This window comes from Rhipicephalus sanguineus, chromosome 10 (assembly GCF_013339695.2).
Source record: "Rhipicephalus sanguineus isolate Rsan-2018 chromosome 10, BIME_Rsan_1.4, whole genome shotgun sequence".
Classification (NCBI taxonomy): Eukaryota; Metazoa; Arthropoda; class Arachnida; order Ixodida; family Ixodidae; genus Rhipicephalus; species Rhipicephalus sanguineus.
In genome coordinates, this window is record NC_051185.1 from 82,538,884 (window position 1) to 82,557,361 (window position 18,478).

General features: G+C 45.9%; 1 protein-coding gene across 1 annotated transcript; it reads right to left on the reverse strand.

Annotated features, from left to right (window-relative positions):
* Window positions 1–373: 373 nt before the first annotated feature.
* Window positions 374–17,908, reverse strand: LOC119406995 (uncharacterized). The gene is made up of 5 exons (XM_037673818.1): window positions 17,751–17,908; window positions 11,951–12,087; window positions 11,812–11,879; window positions 1,609–1,692; window positions 374–709 (listed from the first exon to the last, which is right to left on the reverse strand). Exons 1-5 carry the CDS (start codon window positions 17,856–17,858, stop codon window positions 558–560), a joined length of 549 nt encoding a protein of 182 aa, XP_037529746.1. The 5' UTR covers window positions 17,859–17,908; the 3' UTR covers window positions 374–557.
* Between the last annotated feature and the right edge of the window lie 570 nt (window positions 17,909–18,478).

Consider the following 18,478-nt stretch of genomic DNA (forward strand, 5'->3'; position numbering starts at 1 on the left):
ATTACGCTATCGCGTTCTACTTTTGAAGGCAAAGCTCAAGTGTCCTGCAAGTTTGTTTTTTTTTGTCTGCAATTGACATGTGATGCTTTCGCCACTCCTGCCGTAGCCCTTGATGGGCTGGAGTATGTAGAAATAAATAAATAAATAAATAAACTACTGTGCTATTACTGCAACCTCGCCCACCTTGCTGTGGTCCTCACGAGCAAGCACTTCTGCTGCCTGACGTACTAAAGTTTCTCGTGCTCACGAACCAGCGGGTGATCCCAGCCGCATCATGAAATCACGCCAGTGAAAAAGCAGCGCCACGAGGTGCTGCGAGTTTGCAGTTTAGATGAGATCATCTAGACAATCGTTTTTTTTTATTATGTACATATGTATTATTATGTACATACATTATGCATGCCTCAAACAGTTCATATTGTGGACCAGTCAGGCAGCATCACCATGTTGTCGCTGGCAGTCTTCATCGGTGTGCCGTTGTACGATATGTACACAAACAGGAGTTAATAGATCCACGTAATAAAATCATATTGACCGTTAGGTCATAGTCAGTAGGTTCACAGAAGTGCTTTACGCAGTTCCTTTGAGCAACTTGACCTGTATATAACTCTGCCAGTACGGGCGATTCGAGAAAATTTTCTTCTGCACTCACGCCGAGGGCCGCCTTTGATGAAAGAATCTCTGATCCGGAGATCAACAAAAGTTGCATCTGGAAACAAAGAAAAAAAATCACACCATCTCCCGCTAAAGGGGACCATGTGGCGATGCGAAACAGCATTTCGGCATGTAGAGCCCGCGTTTCAGAGGGGTAGTGGAGAGGGGGGAGGGGAGAGGGGAAAGGGGAGGAGGAAGTGGATAGGGGAGGGAGAGGGGGTGGGAAAGGGGGAATGGGAGGAGAGGGTAAGGGGAGAGGGGAGTGTGGAGAGGGTTCGCGCATGCGCAGTAAGAGTGGTCACACCGCACACCACCACCACCACCGGGTTGAACTCCGCTATAAGATGCTTCACATCTAATAACACACTAGTAACGCTCGCGGTCGGCGAATGTGAATGTCTGCCTTCGGGAAGGCTGCCTAACATTACCAAGAACAAATCTTGGGTGCTTCCGCTGCTGCTCTCAGGCGAGCAGGACCCCGTGTGCAGAGGGAAGCATGTTCTCCCGATGTCCTCTGTTGGAGGATCTCGAGTTTCAATTGCAATTTTATTTTCTGTGTTACAGTAACGCAAGTCGTCAATGTATGTTATCATATTCTTTTATCTCATTTCCGCGTATGTATGCTGTGATTTTTATGAATGAAGCAGAGATATCTACTATGTTACCGCAGTGATAAATAAATAGACTGGTAATGTATTTCCTCCATTCATATCCTCTTGATCTGTCCTTTCGCAACTCATGTCCATGTGAGAGTGATGATGACGTATAGGTACGCTGATGTTGACATCGGTCATGGAGCGGGAAAAATAACTGGAATGGCCTCTTAACAATATAACAATAACAAATTACCGACAAGTTTGCGCTAATTGTTTGCTAGAACTTATCGCAAAATGCTCTTCAATGAACAGAATTATTACATTTCGGATAGGAGTACAAAATAGAAATAAAACGTACTTCGCACGGAGGACTTGGTCACTATAATGCCGCACGAACTGTCCGGGGTCTTGAAGACGAGAATTTCAGTAGACAATTGTACATCTGCAAAAATAAATGAACACAATAATTCACAACGGCTTCCACTACTAAATGCACAACTGTTTGCAAATGTGCCAAGTGATTAACCAAGGACAGCAATGCTGTTTAAACGAGTTATCGCACACTTCGGAAGATCCGGCGGAACTCCTTAGTGGACCTGGTATTCACGTGAAAGTACCCATGGAAGATTCGCGGTCACCACCGCCATTAAACTATGAAGTGAGTGCTTATGTGGAGCCAGGTAAGATTACATGTAAAAAAGCATACCAAGGTTGAAAAATACATATTATGCTGACCACAAGACAGCAAACTCTTAACATTCAGAATTCTCAGGCACAATCTCGTCTACGTTAGCCAACCGATGCAGTGCATGTATTCCTTGCAGAACCCGTTTCCTTAGTCGTTTGCAGCCACATCATGTACTGTCGCGCTGCGTACTCGCACCCCTGACCCCGTGTATATCGACAGGACAGGGTAACACGCCGGTGGGTGATAATATTCTGCATCTGTTACGCAGGTACTTCCAGCTGCGGTTTCCTTGAACGATAGTTGATTGAACGCGCAGTGTAATAAAGTCGAACCATATTCTGAGTTGTGCAGCTGTTACATCGTTCAGTTCTGTTGAGCCACGCGCTCAGGTTGTACCCACTTGGAAGCAGGTCCAAACGTCTGCAGCTCCAAAGGAAGAAGCCGAAAGTCGCATCACGTGTGATCGCAACAGTGACCATCATACGTTCCTTTTTCTCCTGCTTTATGAGGCGTTCTCTCAACAAAAAGGGTAAATGTACGAAATATAGCTCAATAGAACTTGTTGTTCGACTGGTTGGTCACTTGTCATATTGAAGTGTGTTAGCGAGCCGTCAGTGGCTTTGTTTCAGAAGGAAATTTCTGTTCTCGAGGCTAGAATTTAAAGTGCTCCTAGCTGGCCTTTTCTGTTTTGTTTTTATTGCTTTCTTTGTAGTTTTGCTAGGGGTGGCTGGAACTTGCTTGCCTTGGTGGATCATTGCACACGCGCGTCATTGTTCATCATTGCTCTTGCACATCATACTGTAGATATATAGGATGATCGGTCACGCACAATAAACAGTTGGTAGTGAGCGCTGTGTGTGGGGTGTGTTCTTCAGTGGAAGTATGTGTGAATGTGACTGCGTTTCTCGAGTAAATGCCAAGTTGCGCCGAATATCTTCAATATGAAATGTACGAAAGACTGTCGTCTAGAAAGCACAAAAGGAAAACAGTGGAGGGGGAGGGAGGAGGGGGGAGGCGACGTTGGTCTATTGACTGCCACTGTAGTGCGAATTTTCTCAAAAGAAATAAAGTCTCAGTACTTCATTGGCCTCCAACAAATAGACAATCCCGATCCTTACCAGCAATTTTGTGATCCATTTGAACTGCGTGAGCCACTTGTTCGGTGCTACAGCATTGATTACATGAGACGAAGGCGCACTCACACTCTCCAGACATACAGACGCCACCGTCGCATCGATTTAGGTATTCGTAAAATCCAAATAAAGGAAACTGCCGTTAGAATGTCAATGGTAGTTCCATCTGCGACGTAACACTCATAACTGACGTTCCGTTTTTGACTGCCATTCTGCTCGACGGCAGTTGAGAGTGCCGTATAACACAATGTCTTGCTTTGCTTCTCGACCTGCATACTAAACCTACTAGGAGGAAACGCTGTATTAAATGCGTTTCGGTGACATCTTTGGTCGACATCCTTAAGCAGCATCAGGTTCATTAATTGTTTTTTTTCAGCGCGTGGAACAGCATGCGCCAGCGCTACACACGATGTTGGACCTTGTTGTGTGTGAATGTCATTTTACCAGTATCCCTCAAGAGAAAAGTGTATAACGACTGCTCCTTACCGGAACTTATCTACGGGGCAGAAACCTGGAGCCTTATGAAAACGCTTCAACTTAAATGGAGGGCGACTCAGCCAGCCATGGTACAGAGATGAGAAAGGAAAAAACCATCGCTTACACTACAAGGACAGAGAAGGAACGACACACATCGTTCCTTTTCTGTCCTCGTCGTGTAAGGGCTTTTCTGTCCTCTCGTTATGCAACACCAACTGGCCCGACGTCGTTCACTGCTGCAGAAATGAGAACTCTAAACGGAAGTGACAACAGAGCAGGGCGGGTCATCGAACAAACAAGTTTTAAGGACATCTTAGACGAAATCAAGAATAGGCATGGCCAGGGCATGCAGCGAGAAACGAAGATAACCGTTGGTCATTAAGAGTAACAGACTGAATTCCAAGAGGAGGGTAGTGCGCCGGTGTGAGGCACAAAGTTAGGTGGGTAGAGCAGATTGAGAAGTTACCGGGGATAACATGGTCTCACCAAGCACAGGACTGAGTTAATTGGAAGAACACGGGAATGGCCTTTGCCCTGCAATGGGCGTCGTCAGGCTGATAATAATGATTAATATGAGGCCTTGTGAATGCCCACCGTCTTTGTTTCAGCCACCATGGCCTGCTGCTATTTAAAATTGACGTTTTACGCGCCACAACCGCTATATTATTATGAAGACATTGTGTTGGGATACGCTGCACCAATTATACCAGCCGTAATTTTTCTGATAGACACTTAAGTCAATGTATATTAGTGTTTTTATTTTGCATTTCACTCCATTAGAAATGCCTCACCTGTGGCCAGCAATTTAAAAGGACCCTGCAGCACTTTTCCAAGCAGCCATGGATTGGCTTCCTCAACGGAGCTTATTTCTTCACGACTCGACCACCGCAAAAGTTTTTGGAATCCGTCCAGTACGAGTGGAGTTACAAAGATTTGTCGAACGCTGTAATTGCTTTCTCGTCTCGTCCTGACGAAAGCGCTGGAAGCTAACCAGGGAGGGGTGGCACGGAGGAAGAAGGCACGTCACACGCGCCTTGTGACCTTGACCACTTTTCTTTTTTTGAGATGCGAAGCAGCTTTTGCGCTGAGCTCTGTCCGTAGTTCCATTGGCGACCGCTTTCTAAAACGTACCAGAGCCAACTGTAACATAAGCGAGCGCTCGCGCCAAAGAGAAGTCTTCGTCTTGTTCTTCGACCGCCTTGATGATGATACGTGCAGAGCACTTTAGGGGCCCGGGCTGCCGTACGCTGTCCTAGCTTGGCGTAACGCAGATAAAACTACGTGTGCTGCCACGCGCTAGCGCGTTCGGGTCTCTGTAAGGGGCTGGGTAAGAGGCTGTGGCCTCTCCCCCTTACACTATCTCAGCAATCACGTGATGGCGTCGCGGAACGAGATTCTGCAGACGCGCGATGAACCCGCGTGCCGTGCTCCAACAAGAGTTCGGGACGAGTAGCAGCCACCGCAATTACAGTGAATTCAGGGTGTGCTCCACTTGCAAGAGCGCGTTAACATCGGGCGAGGTGCCCGTGATGAATGGAACTTTAGGTCGACCCATGCGCTGCTTCGCATCCCCACATGGTTCCCTTTAGTGGGAGATGGTGAAAATTTTTCTTCGAACGCGCGGGAGGCCGTGCACGTCACAGCCTCCCACGGCAACCGCAGTAACTACCGAGCCCGCCATGTTCAAATCAGCCAATGGCGTGGAAATTGTGTCAGTGCCGCCGTAAGCATCACTTTTGTCGAGAGAAGAGGAAGCACTTTTTAGCTGACCTGAGAAATTATTGTAGGTCTCAGACCGCGTGCTACCAAGCCTCGACTACCAATAGGTAGCGTTTAGCAGGGGCGTAGCCAAGGGGGGGCTTGGGGGGGTTCAAACCCCCCCCCCCCCGAATATTTTCAATTTTTCTTGCGTATATATGCACGCACACATAAAAACGCACGCACGAACACACATAAAGTATGGTTGAACCCCCCCCCCCCCCCGAAAAAAATTTCTGGCTACGCCACTGGCGTTTAGTGACCGTGCTGAAAACGCGTCGCAGGGTTCCTTCAACTGCTCTCCTCTAGCTGAGCGGCGCAACAGGTTCGCCGCGAATCTGCCGCCGTAGTTCTGCTGCTGTCTTCTCAAAGCCACGGCTATGACCTTAAGGAACTCGTTCATTGCGCCCTCTAGCATTACACTGCTTCCGCATCCTCCTTTTGAGCGAAAATATGGAGCTGAATCTTCACCCGAGTGCTATTATAGTACATAAACTGAAATTGCCGCCGTGCAGGAACAGTTGTCATGGTCTTAGGCTGGCGACCCAAAAGACGGGGGTTTGCTCCCGGCTGCGGCGGTCACATTTAGATGGAGGCGAAATGATGAACGGCCGTGTACTCTGCAATGTCAGTGTACGTTAAGGAACCCCAGGTTGTCGAAATTGCTGGAGTTATCCACTACAGCGTTCCTCATAATTAGATCGTGGTTCCGGCGCGTGAAACCGCAGAAATTATTGTGAACGAGAAGTAACCAAAGGCGAAGCTCACGCTGTAACAAATCATTGTCATGGACCAGCCGGATTCCATTGCGATATGTCTACCCTCAATAATGGCTGAATGTCTATCTTAAGAAAAATTCTTTACAAATGATGTATTTCTATGAATACGGACAAAGTACCGCATGGGAAAGATTACTGTTGGAACAATTACTCCGAGTGCTCATTCCTCTGATATGAGTACCTATCTCTCAACTTGTGGAGATAGGTTTAGCACAAAGCTTACCCTACGAGGCGACCGGGAAGGGACGCGGCGTTGTCCACTGCCGCAGCGAACAAAGACGCTACGGCCGGGTTCGTCGACTCTCCAGCACGGCGCAGAAAAGGCACTCGAGGCAGGATATCAACAAAAAAACACGGGTTTATCAACCCAAGGTGCAGCACAGTACGACAGTCACGGGCTTGCAGGCCGTAAAGGGAACTCCGCAAGACCGATCGAGTACGCTTGCCGGCGGCGCTACGACCATCACACAAAGGGCAGCAGTCGAGCGCATTGACGAGAAGCCGCCTGCTAGAGCAGCGCGTCAACCTCTCGTGCCAGCCTGATAGCATCTGACGCGTGCAAGCCCGCGCCAGACAGAAGCGAGCTCAAGGGGGAAGGGGGTTGTCACTGGCGGCTAATGAGGACAGGCGTTGCGCAGTGACGTAAGCTAGCTTGGTGGCGTGAGCATGTCGAGGCATGCCCGGACGCGTGCCCGCGCGCCGGGAAGCCGACGCATGGCTCGCACCAGACAAAGAGGCCTGGCGCTGCCGCCGTGGTCGCCATACTGCCGTTTAACGGCGGTCCCCGGCGCTCGTGCCGCGCGCTAGCTGGGGAACGAGGCGCCAAAGGGGAGGGCGCGCTCGATTCCCACAAACTACAAGTAGCACAGTGCTAAACTGCTCTACTGAGACGCATAGGTCGGCAAAAAATGTGGAGCTCACTCAGACTCACTCACGAAATATATTTTGCGCTTGGAGCTCACACGGACTCAGGCTCACCAAAAATTTCCTCAACCGGACTCACTTTGACTCAGACTCAGTAAAATTTTTCTCTACCGGCATCCCTCGGATTCAAACTCACCAAAATATTACTGACCCGGACTCACACAGACTAATACTCACGGCTCGGTCTGGTCTGAGTGAGTCAACTGATGAGCGTGTTTACGTTTACGTAAACATGCTCATCACAACCGCGAGCGGTCGTGATAAGCGCTTGCGACCATGGCGTCAATGCCCTTTAACGCCATTATCTCTCATAATTTGTGCTCCACGTGGTGCCTTTTGATCAGGTGTCTTCAAATATGAGTTCTCAGTGGTTACTATCCAGTACGGGCCTTCTTATTCAAAGAGAAAACTGACACGAGATATATTTGTAAACAACTCACCGTGAAAGAGTTGTGGCGGGAGCGACTGAGGTCAAGGCAACTCCCCTCCTCAACTCACGCCTCTAATCTATAAACATTGAGCTTTTGTATGAACACTAATGCGTGAGCAAGACGTGAGTATAAACGTGAGCCTATATAAGGCTGAGAGTGATGCTGAAGTTGAGTGGATAGGACCACACGTCGGCAAAAAGAATGTAGATCTCACTCGGATTCACTCAAGCAATATATTTTGCTCGCGGGGCTCACTCGGACTCAGACTCACCAATTTGTTCTTCAAGTAGACTCACTCTGACAGACCTATTTGACAAACTCTGCTGACATGCTACACCATGGTACGATTAGTATTACGATTATTGATCATTTGCCAATCTGTCCAATCACTAGCGCAGAAACTAAACAGGAACTCGTAGTGGAAACTGATATTTACTTTCAAGACATCAATCCATGATCTTTCGCTCATGATTTTGTCAAGAAAAAGGTCGTTAAGCTGGGATGACATACTCTCTTGATCATTACCTGAAAATGCCTATGACCGCTTTATTGATACCTTGTGCTCAGTATACCCAAAACATTTTCCTTATATACAAGTAGAAGAATGAAAGCAAGCTCGTTAACCATGGATTTCATTTACTCCTTTCGCCCCTGGTATCCTATAGACTATTTTACGTAAGACATATGGGCCTCGCCACCCTGGGCTGTTAAATGAATGCTTCTTTACTTGTGTACCTAGTGACGTGAACTGATAAGTTCAGGAAACGCTGAATGCACCAAGCCAGCCTTTTTCTTGTGTATACGCCCACCGTAGCACTGTTCGTTTACTTGTCCAAGATAAAAAAACGGCAAGGTTAACAGCCCAACATGGCGGCACCGAAATCCATCCGTAAAATACTCTATAAAAGGGACACGAAGAAATATTGCTACAAGTTGTGACATAAACGACTCAGAAATTGAAATTCAAAGATTTTGTTGTACAGCTATGTAAGCATATCGTATCTTTATCTGTTTGTATAATCTTAGCGTTTCTTTAATTTGCTGTTTGTACTAATACATGTACCCACTCCTGCTATGTCTCGAAATCGAGACAGCAGTATTTATAAATAAATAAATAAAATAAATAATGTCTGAGGTACCCCCAATAGATTAGTTGGTTGGTTCGATCCCAGAGTGGCTCAACCCACCGCGCGGTATCGGCCATGAATCGTGCGGCAGTCTGATTTGTGAATAGAGCTGCGCAAACATAGGAAGTGGTTTTGCCATCATCGTCTTCCTCGGAATTCCACAGAGTAGAAAGCAAGGTGGCGGAATGTGAAAAAGACGACAATCGCCGGCACCGAATGTCTGACGACATATTACTGATTAAATATTGTCTCGGTAGCTATAGTATTTTCGTCCCTCTTTGCTGAGACGTTGAACTGTTTACTTACAAAGTGGGTCTTCCCAAAGATCTACGCGTTGCCCGCAGCAATGCACAATCTTCATCTCCTAAATATGTAGGCTTGCTCAATTGACATCTAACTACGCTATTTTCTGCAACGTACTACTTACGTGCTCATTTTTTCCGGCTGATAAAGAAAGCACGCGAACGATGAAAAAAATTTGCAGTGGCTTAGCTCGGCTATGCCAGGATATACGCAGCGTTAGCAAAGGTTCAGCTGATTATTCTTAGCTTTCCAGATTCTCTAGAATTATTAGCCTTCTTCTGTTCATTCTTCGTACGCTGAACCGCTCATTGTCAGGCAACTACTTCGGTATTCCGATGAGATAAACTTCACGGCTCTTCTGCGCCGTTGAGCAGCATTCGCGCTCTCCTTCTCCATGGCGTTACCCACCTGCAAACGCCATTCAGAGGCGCTATCAAGCGGCTTCAGCGCAGTGTCAGACAGCAACTGCACAGCGAAGGCGAATAGCTGCGCGCGCGCCGGCGCCAGTGTGTCTGCCATGGCTACGACGTCACTCCTCTCGAATGCGCAGACCAGCAGCGGCGAGTCGCGCGCGGCGGTGGCGGAGTCCCCGCGCGCGCCGGCGCCAGTGTGTCTGCCGCGGCTACGACGCCACTCCTTCCGAACGCGCAGACCAGCAGCGGCGATTCGCGCCCGGCGGTGGCGGAGAGTGCGTGAGATGCCGGCTCCGGTGAGCCATCTGTATGACATCACTGATCCTCGCGCAAGCGCCGCACGGCTCATGAGGATCGACGCGAAATCGGCTCCGGCTAGGCCAGTGTAGCTAACGCTACAAAATAACACGTGACTACGCTCGCACCCGCAAAAGGTGGGAGCGTAGTCTTGACTTGCTACCTCACAGTGAGCCTGTTTGAGGGCGCTGTTTCTTGATGCGCGCTGAAGTCTAGTCACGCGTCATTTTTCACATTTCGCGGGCTTTCTTTATTAGCCAAAAAAGTGAGCATGAAATTAGTCCGTTTTTGAAAATAGCGCAGGTAAATGTCGTTTGAACTTGTCTATATATGCCTCATTGACATTTTAATAAATAGCTGAGTATTTGGCAAGTTAGAAACATAATTTAGAATAATTAAATAAACCTCATTATTCAAAATATTAGTAGTGGCTACTACTGTATACTGAGAACAATATGCACTTGTGTGCTTCGCGTAATGACGTTCCGCTTTTTGTAAGTCGTGCCGCGTAATATTTGGGACCCCCTGCATACAAATGACATTGTGAATGTTGATGATTCGATTAACTATACTATTTACGCGGATAAACAAGTTTCTTGTTTACTTTGTTTCGGGTGTCAAGGAGCATGAACTTATAAATTTAGCAAATCAAGTACTAAGTAAAATATATATTTTCTCGTTAAAAAATAATCTTCAGATAAATTCCTACAAGACAAACGCAGTTATTTTCATAGCGAAGTCCACGCCTTGCGATCTTACGAAGTCTCTTAGACTAAGTGACACAAAAGTGTAGCTCTCCGCGTCAGCTAAAACTGTGGGTGTTATTTTTCATGATGAGATGACATGGGATCACTATACCTTTTACTTAAAATCTAAGCTTTGCAAAGCTTTCTGCATGTAGCACAGATGCCAGAGATTGCTGCCAATACCACACAGCCTCAGATTTGTATCGCATTTCCGCTATTGTCACTTCGTTTGGTCAAACAGTAAAAATAAATCATAACGTAATCTGGTCACCCTGCACAAGCAAGCCTTACGGGCTATTGCTAATGCACCCTACAAGGAGCATACGCGTCATCTATTTTTGAAATTCCAAATTATCTGAGTTGACCACCTATACGAGTATCAGCCTATGTGTTCCTTTAACTAAACGTGAAATGATTAAGGGCACTAGTCATATCAGGAACATTGCGACCGTGATAACAAACCAATCATGTCGCCTAAACCGATACACCGAACACTGGGCAATTCCGCGACCACGCACAAACTATGGTCTTCAAAGACTTTCCTACCATCTCCCCCAATATAAATAAATATAAAATATGCGATAAAAACATACGTTAAATTCCTAAAAAAGCACTCCTTCAACAGCTACTGTGAATGTTAACCTCACTTTTGTGTCTCTTGAAATGCGTGTCTTGTCGATTTTTTTATGAATTGCTAAATTCCCATTTTTGTTTTGTTTTGCTCTGTGTAATTCTATTTCAATATTGCAACAAGTGTATTTTGGGAATTCTTGCCATGTTGCTGCTTGTATTGTAAGGCAAAGTGCAACCAGTCAAGCCGCCTTTAAGCAGCTTGTATCCCACCATCCTTGCTGTTTATGTATGTTGTGTACTTACGTGGTAATGGTAAACTTCAAAAACTTTGAACTCGGGCTCAGACTTACTCATTTTTTTCTCAGCCGAGCTCACTCGGAATCACACTCGCCAAAGTATTCAGGATCCGGAATCACTCAGACCAAAGCTCACGGCTGCATGTGAGTCTCAGTGAGTCTGAGTGAGTCGACTCATGAGGGAGTTTGCCGACCTATGCTGACAGGCGTGGACTTACTCGTACGCACACCTATGTAAAGAAAGGTTTAATTGAAATGCACCGCAAAGCAAATGCGTACACATAGCCATCCTGATATATGGCAAACGCGCATTCAGGAATAATTAGCTGATTATCGTTTACGAAAATCTTCCATTGCTTGAATGTACAAGCTTTATGCAGTACAAATGATTGTGCACTTTTTTTCTGTTCTCAGCTCCACCTGCGATACAATCGCATCTGGTCTCTAAGCGACTTTACGCAACCCAAACACAGTCATTAATGTTGTCAGCGTAAACACTCGTAGTGCATAACCTATTTCATTAATATATCTTAAACCAATGTACCCACTCCTGTAATGGCTGCCAAAAGGTAGCCGTCGTTATGCGAGACGTAAAGAAACTAAGCATTTGTCTTACGTCCGTGGAAGATGAACATCTCTGTCACACGGGTGCGGCTAAACTGTCCCAGCAGCTCAAGACTAACCCTGTTGAAAAGGAAAAAAAATACGTCATTCAGAAGAAAGTGAACTTCAATTCAAGAAAATAAAAATCATACCTTCGTCTGTTGTGCAACATTGTCCTGTTGAATCCAATGAACACAGGGTCTATAAATCGCATTTGATCGCACCTGCAACGGACAGCCTCTGTTTTTGTGGTATTGTACGTCCATATAGGTTCTCTAGTATTCGCAAACTGAAAAAAAAAACATATAAGAAAATTAACATGGGACGAGTATGCACGCTACGCAATCGTTCAACTACGCGGCAGAGATCTCTGTGTTCATTAAAAAATACATGGCGGTGATGTCGCATTTTTGCACGTCCGAACAAAGTAGCAAGGGATTTCGGTTCTCGGGATCGTTAGGGCACAGTTCATATAGAAACGCGGTATTCACCCGCATGAAGAGCTCAGTGAAGGTGTCTATCGCTGGATCTTCATATTTTTTTTACTGCGCTAGCACTTTACGGCGAAACTAAAGGGACTGTCTACCGTACTTTATCGCTTTTCTTTTTTGTTCTGCAATAGAAAGCGTACCGTCTGAAGTGTCCAACCTTGCAGCGGTTTCTCTGCAAAGTCAGTAAAAAATTTTAAAAAAGAATTTTTCGATCTGCGTTTGGTCTTCTCCTATTGGTGTGAAACATGCCCACAACACTGGTTGGTGGACGCGATGACGATTGTAGTGCGGGTAAACATTGAAACCGAAAGCACATGTGATTCCTTCAGGATTACTTTATTTTCGCTGAACGCTAATGTATGAATGTAACAGTCGTTTTCAGCAAGCTAGCGGGTAAATGAAGCCTTATTACACCATTACAGAACACTTGTTTTTCTGTAATCCCAGTCTATGCGTATATTTTAGCCCTGCTGCCGCAATCCAAGCCAAGTTGATTCATCAAAAAGAGACAATAAATGCACGCCTTCACAGCACAGCACGTCTGAGACATCCTAACAACAATACAGTGGCACAGTACGACCAGCGCGGAGGGCCGCATGGCATAGCGCATGACTTGAAGCAGACAAAATCGAGGACGGCGCCGCAAGCAGCGCCACCGGGTGCCTTTTTGGATGCGTGAGAAAAAAAAGCAAAAATTTACTCTCTGACGCTACCGAAAGCTGCCTCAAGTGCGTATAATACAATTTCAAGTTATACACGTTTGTTTAAGCAAAATAAGTCTACCTGCGAGGATTTCTTGTTCTACCAGTAGATTTACCGCATCGCTGTTTGATGACGCTAGCGGTCATTCTTTCACGACTTTCAACATCGAATTAAAAATATAATTCTTTTTTTTATGGGGCGAAAGCATGCTCGTCGCCACCGATGTAACGAACAATCTTCTCATTTTTACCACAAACAGAAAAAATTTTCCGAGCGGTAGACACTCCCTTTAACCACAGAAATTGGGTACCTAGATAGTCATCGGAAGATGTATGGTGCAATCAAGTCGAAAGCCTTAGATGCCTAATCTAAAGCGAAAAATAAACTTCGGCGTCGGGGGTGTCAACACGAACGCAATGACACATCACATTATGAGAGATGAATCGCCATCATGAATCGCCGGAATTTGAAAGCTCATGACACGACGCCCCATGACGTCATATCAGGACATCGTCACTCGTTCAAAGGCAGCCGGTCCAGGAGGCTATGCTAACCCGCGCTAGGCGGAAGTATCAAAACCATGGGACGTAGAATCGAAAAAGCAGCATGCAGAGAAAGCGAACACGAACAAGATTAAGATGACTTTCGCCTTCGAGCCGTCTTAGGCGAATGCCTAAAGAAACCGCGTGACTTGTTGCATCTTTCAAGGCGCAAGCCATTGGTCTCTCCCGAGGTCTTTCAAGGTCGTGTGCGGCGCAGGTGGTATCCCGTGAGCGCGCCAACTGCGGGTCCACTTCGTCTACTTCGTCTTTGCGATGTTTCGTCTTTGCGAGCATAAATTACACGGCATCACCTGTAATTTATGCTCGTCACACACTCATGTCAGGCCATACCAATTTTGCTATATATCCAGTTAACCAAACGGCCGAAAGCACACCAAGACAGTCACATGTAATTCATGCCGCACATGACAACCATATCATTATCTGGATGTTAGGACTTGCCATTTATGTTCATCATTCAGTCACGTCACGCCATAGCAGTTTTAGTATATATCCAAACTAGAGAAACAGCCTCGAGCGCACCTTGAGCGTGGCATGTAAACATACCGTGCATGACACGCATGCCACGATTTTTACGTTACAGCCTTTCGTATGCGTTGGCTATACAGTCATGTCACGCCATATCAATTTTGGTATATATCAAGCTAGGCCTCGAGCGCACCATGAGCGTGGCAGGTAAGTCATGCCGTAGATGACATGCATAGCATGGTATTTATGTTGTTACCACATCTCGTTTATGTTCGTCATACAGTCACGTCATGCCAAAGCAATTCTGGTATACAGGGAGTCCCAACTATCTCGCAACATGATTTAAAAAGGGGGAACGTGGTTGCGGAGTCACACCTAGTGCATATTGTTCCCAGTATACTGTCGTTGCCACTACTAATTTTTTCGTTAATGAGGTTTAGTTAATTCGCCTAATGATGCTTCTAACTTGACAAGCACTAGCTATTTATCAAACTGTCAATATGGCATATGCAGGCATGCTCAAATGACATCTAATGACTAATGAACAATGAACAAATGACTGCTTACGAGCTCATTTCTTTCCGGCTGACAAAGAAAGCACGTTAAATATGAAAAATGACACGTGACTACGCTCCCACCCGCAAAAGGTAGGAGCGTAGTCTTGACTTCCTACCTCACAGTGAGCCTGTTTGAGGGCGCTGCCTTCTCATGTGCGCTGCAGTCTAGTCCCGTGTCACTTTTCAGGTTTCACGGGCTTTCTTTCTTAGTAAAAAAAAGCGAATGCACAATTAGTACGTTGTTGAAAATAGCGCAGTTAGATGTCATTTGAACATGCCTACATATGCCTCATTGACATTTTAATGATTAGGTGAGTATTTGTGAGTTAGAAACATATATTACTCCATTACACATTACATATATCACTCCAGTTCATTTCTAGTTCTAGCGCCGGTGTCATTCCCTCTCTTTGTCCGTGTGTCCGTCTGCGCTAGAAAAGGTTATTACGATCTATTTAACTAAACATCATTAACGAAATAATTTGTAGTGGCTACTACAGTATACTGGAAACAATATGCACTGGGTGTGCTTCGCGTAACGACGTTCCTCTTTTTCTAAATCGTGCGGCGAGATAGCTCGCGCTCTATATGGAAACAACCTTGAGCACACCATACGCGTGGCATGTAAATCATGCCGTACATGACACGCATTGCATTGTTTTTTGTCGCGACCTTTCGCTTAAATTCAATATACAGTCTTGTCACGCCAAACCAATATTTGTATATATCAAGCAAGCGAAACCGCGTCAAGCGCACCACGAGCGTGACATGCAAGCCATGTCGTACATGACATTCGTGTCATGACTTTCATGTTACCACCTGTCATCTATGTTATACAGCAATGTCGCGCGATAGCAATGTTGGCAACTATCTATTTAATGAAACAGGCGCGAGCGCCCCAAGACCGTGTCATGTAAATCAAGGCATACATGAAATGCGTGTCATGATTTGCACGTCATGATCTGTCAGTCATGTTCGTCATACACTGTTGTGATGTCAGAAAATTTTTGCTATACGGTGAAATACCACTTGAACGAACGTCGGTTAAGCGAACTATTCAACTGTACAAACTTTTTTTTAAAAGCCTCCACGGAAGCGCCGTTGAACCCAATGTTACCTCCCTTCAATTTACCAAAATTCAGTGCACAGTGCATTTCACTTCTACGAACATAATATGTGACACCATCCAATGCCACCCCGATCATGTTGACTACTTCAACAAGCACAAGCGCACCTTTCGTAGCATAGTTTTACCGTCGCCAGCGCGGTCAGCTCCGCCAACGTCGCGCCACCGGAGCTAATAGTGGAGGCCTCAACCTTACGTTGACAATGGCGCCTCATTGCCATGGGTCAAAAAGTGGGCCCCAAACGGCCTTGAAATCGATTGGCTGCCTACATATTTTCAAAGCCAGCCGGAGTCATAGTCGCAGCGGCAGCTGCAGCCTTAGAGCTACAACCGCGTGCTGGTTATCATAGTGCCACACTGCACCGCATGTCTCTGGACGGAAAACAAGAACTTTTGCGTAGAAGCACTGATGCTCTTGAAAAAAAATTACACCATCTCCCGCTAAAGGGGACCATGAGGCGATGCGAAGCCGGAACACTTGCACGATCGCGTTCCGTTGGCGTTCGTTGGGCATGCTACCGACCTCGCGTCGTGGAACGCGAAGAGGGACGCTACGCGCGTCGTATCTTCCATCTAGCCTGGCCGTTAATTCTCACAGGGCGAGCGGGGAACGCGGTCGATAGGCGGGCGAGAGGGGGGCAGCGTGGGAGAGGAGAGAGGAGCAGGGGAGGAGCCGCGCATGCGCTCGAGCTCATCGCGGCGTTGCGCAGGAGAGAATTTCGGCATGTCTAGCCCGCGTTTCAGAGGAAGAGTGGAAAGGGGGAGGGGATGGGGGTATGGGAGAGGGGGAGGGGAGAGGGAAAGTGGAAAGAGGGAAGGTGGAGAGGGAAAGTGGAGAGGGGAGGGGAGAGGAGAGGAGGTGTGTGGAGAGGGTATGCGCATGCGCAGTAAGGGTGGTCACGCCGCACACCACCACCACCACCACCACCACCGGATTGAGCTCCGCCTTAAGATACTTCGCATCTAAAAATTGAAGTCATTTCCTGCCCAGCAGAGTGTTGTCTCGGGGAAGGTTCATGACAGCTTCGACACAGTAACTCATTTCGTGGCCACTGCAGTCTTAAGAGCGCAAGGGCAGCAAAAGATTACTACATTTTTCACAAGACCCTCAGTAGGTATAAATTCACATGAAAATGCACAGCATGATAAATAAATGGGCTGAAATTTCACTTGAACACCTGATGTTTCTTTCGGCTTGTGATAACAGGCTACATAGTTGTTTCAGATCACCGAACCTCCACTTTGTTATAACAAACTTTTTCCTGAGGTCCCTTCAAGCTCGTTCAAGTGAAGTTTCACTGTATATGAAGTTAACGAAACAGCCGAGAGCACCATGACTATGGAATGTAAATCATGCCTTTCATAATACGCATATCGTGATTTTCATGTTATATCCTGTCTATTATGTTCTTGATAGAGTCATGTCTTGCCGTGCCAATTTTGGCATACATTCAGTTAAAGAAACGACCATGAGAGCACAAAGTCGTAGGCGGATAGATAGATAGATAGATAGATAGATAGATAGATAGATAGATAGATAGATAGATAGATAGATAGATAGATAGATAGATAGATAGATAGATAGATAGATAGATAGATAGATAGATAGATAGATAGATAGATAGATAGATAGATAGATAGATAGATAGATAGATAGATAGATAGATAGATAGATAGATAGATAGATAGATAGATAGATAGATAGATAGATAGATAGATAGATAGCGCTTCTTGAGCTACGTGATATGTCTAGATCTTCGCGGTTGTCTTTCGCAAGCACAATCAATGTTTATTAGAAACGAGGAACTGTTTGCTTTGCCATGGCTGGCTTTAGCGGCGAACGCTGTGATTAAAAGAAAAACATTTTTTGCTCCCGGTATGCGTTCAAAGAACTTAAAAAATAATTCCGCAAAGCATTGCACCCTTCCCTACCTAACGATGTCAAGAAGACCGAACAACTATGGCCCAATATAAAAAAGCATCTTGACTTGCTTTAATGTTTACGTGGTCACTACATCTTCATCGATTACAATAAAACCACTCACGTCTCTTATTCCGTAGGAATGCGCGTGAGTTGCCGGGAACAAGTATTCTTGAATCTCCATGTGCGCAACAAAAATAAGAAGGATGGCTGTCGAGATTTTTCCGTACATAACACAGCAGCTGGAAGTTTATCTGACTGAACACAAACTCTGAAATTATAACTGCTGTGCACTGGGGCTGTGCACTACACCTTAGAGGATTTTCTTTTTTCAAGACTGGAAACAATGAGGCGCCGCATGTGCGGTTTTTGCAAAAGGCTTCACCCGACGCCATTTATTTACACGGCTCGAAACAATAGCTTTCGATAGTACATTACATTGTTTAGGTCACGCAGATAGATTCGACGGATCCATCTAAGTTGCGAGAATGCCATCATACTGGAAGCTTCCTTGACAGCAGAATGCAACATAAAATGCAAGCGATAAAAAAGGTCGCGGAAATGCTGACCCCCTTTGCCTACATTTGACGACCTCGCGTCTGTATGCCCTTGCTTTTCTATTTTTTTACAGCAAGGTGCACACGGCTAGGCGAAGCCTAAATTCGTCCGTCCTCTGCGCGCAAGATTTCCGGATGTGTATGTGCTACATAAGTATGGCAAATCCCACTACTCACCAATGGTCCACTAAAAATGAAGAAGAGAATACAGGGACGGCAATCACCAATTAAAGTTTGTGGATATGCATAACTAATAACTGAGAAAGACTTTAGTGAACCATTGGTATTGGAACCA

Bases quoted from the DNA above. Each gene is read 5' to 3' on its own strand.
- LOC119406995 (XM_037673818.1), bottom strand. From the start codon at position 17,858: ATGTACGGAAAAATCTCGACAGCCATCCTTCTTATTTTTGTTGCGCAC. The intron at 11,880-11,950 runs GTATGATTTTTA...CCTTTTCAACAG, and splicing joins ATGTTGCACAACAGACGAAG to GGTTAGTCTTGAGCTGCTGG. The intron at 1,693-11,811 runs GTAAGACAAATG...TTATTTTTGCAG, and splicing joins GATGTTCATCTTCCACGGAC to ATGTACAATTGTCTACTGAA.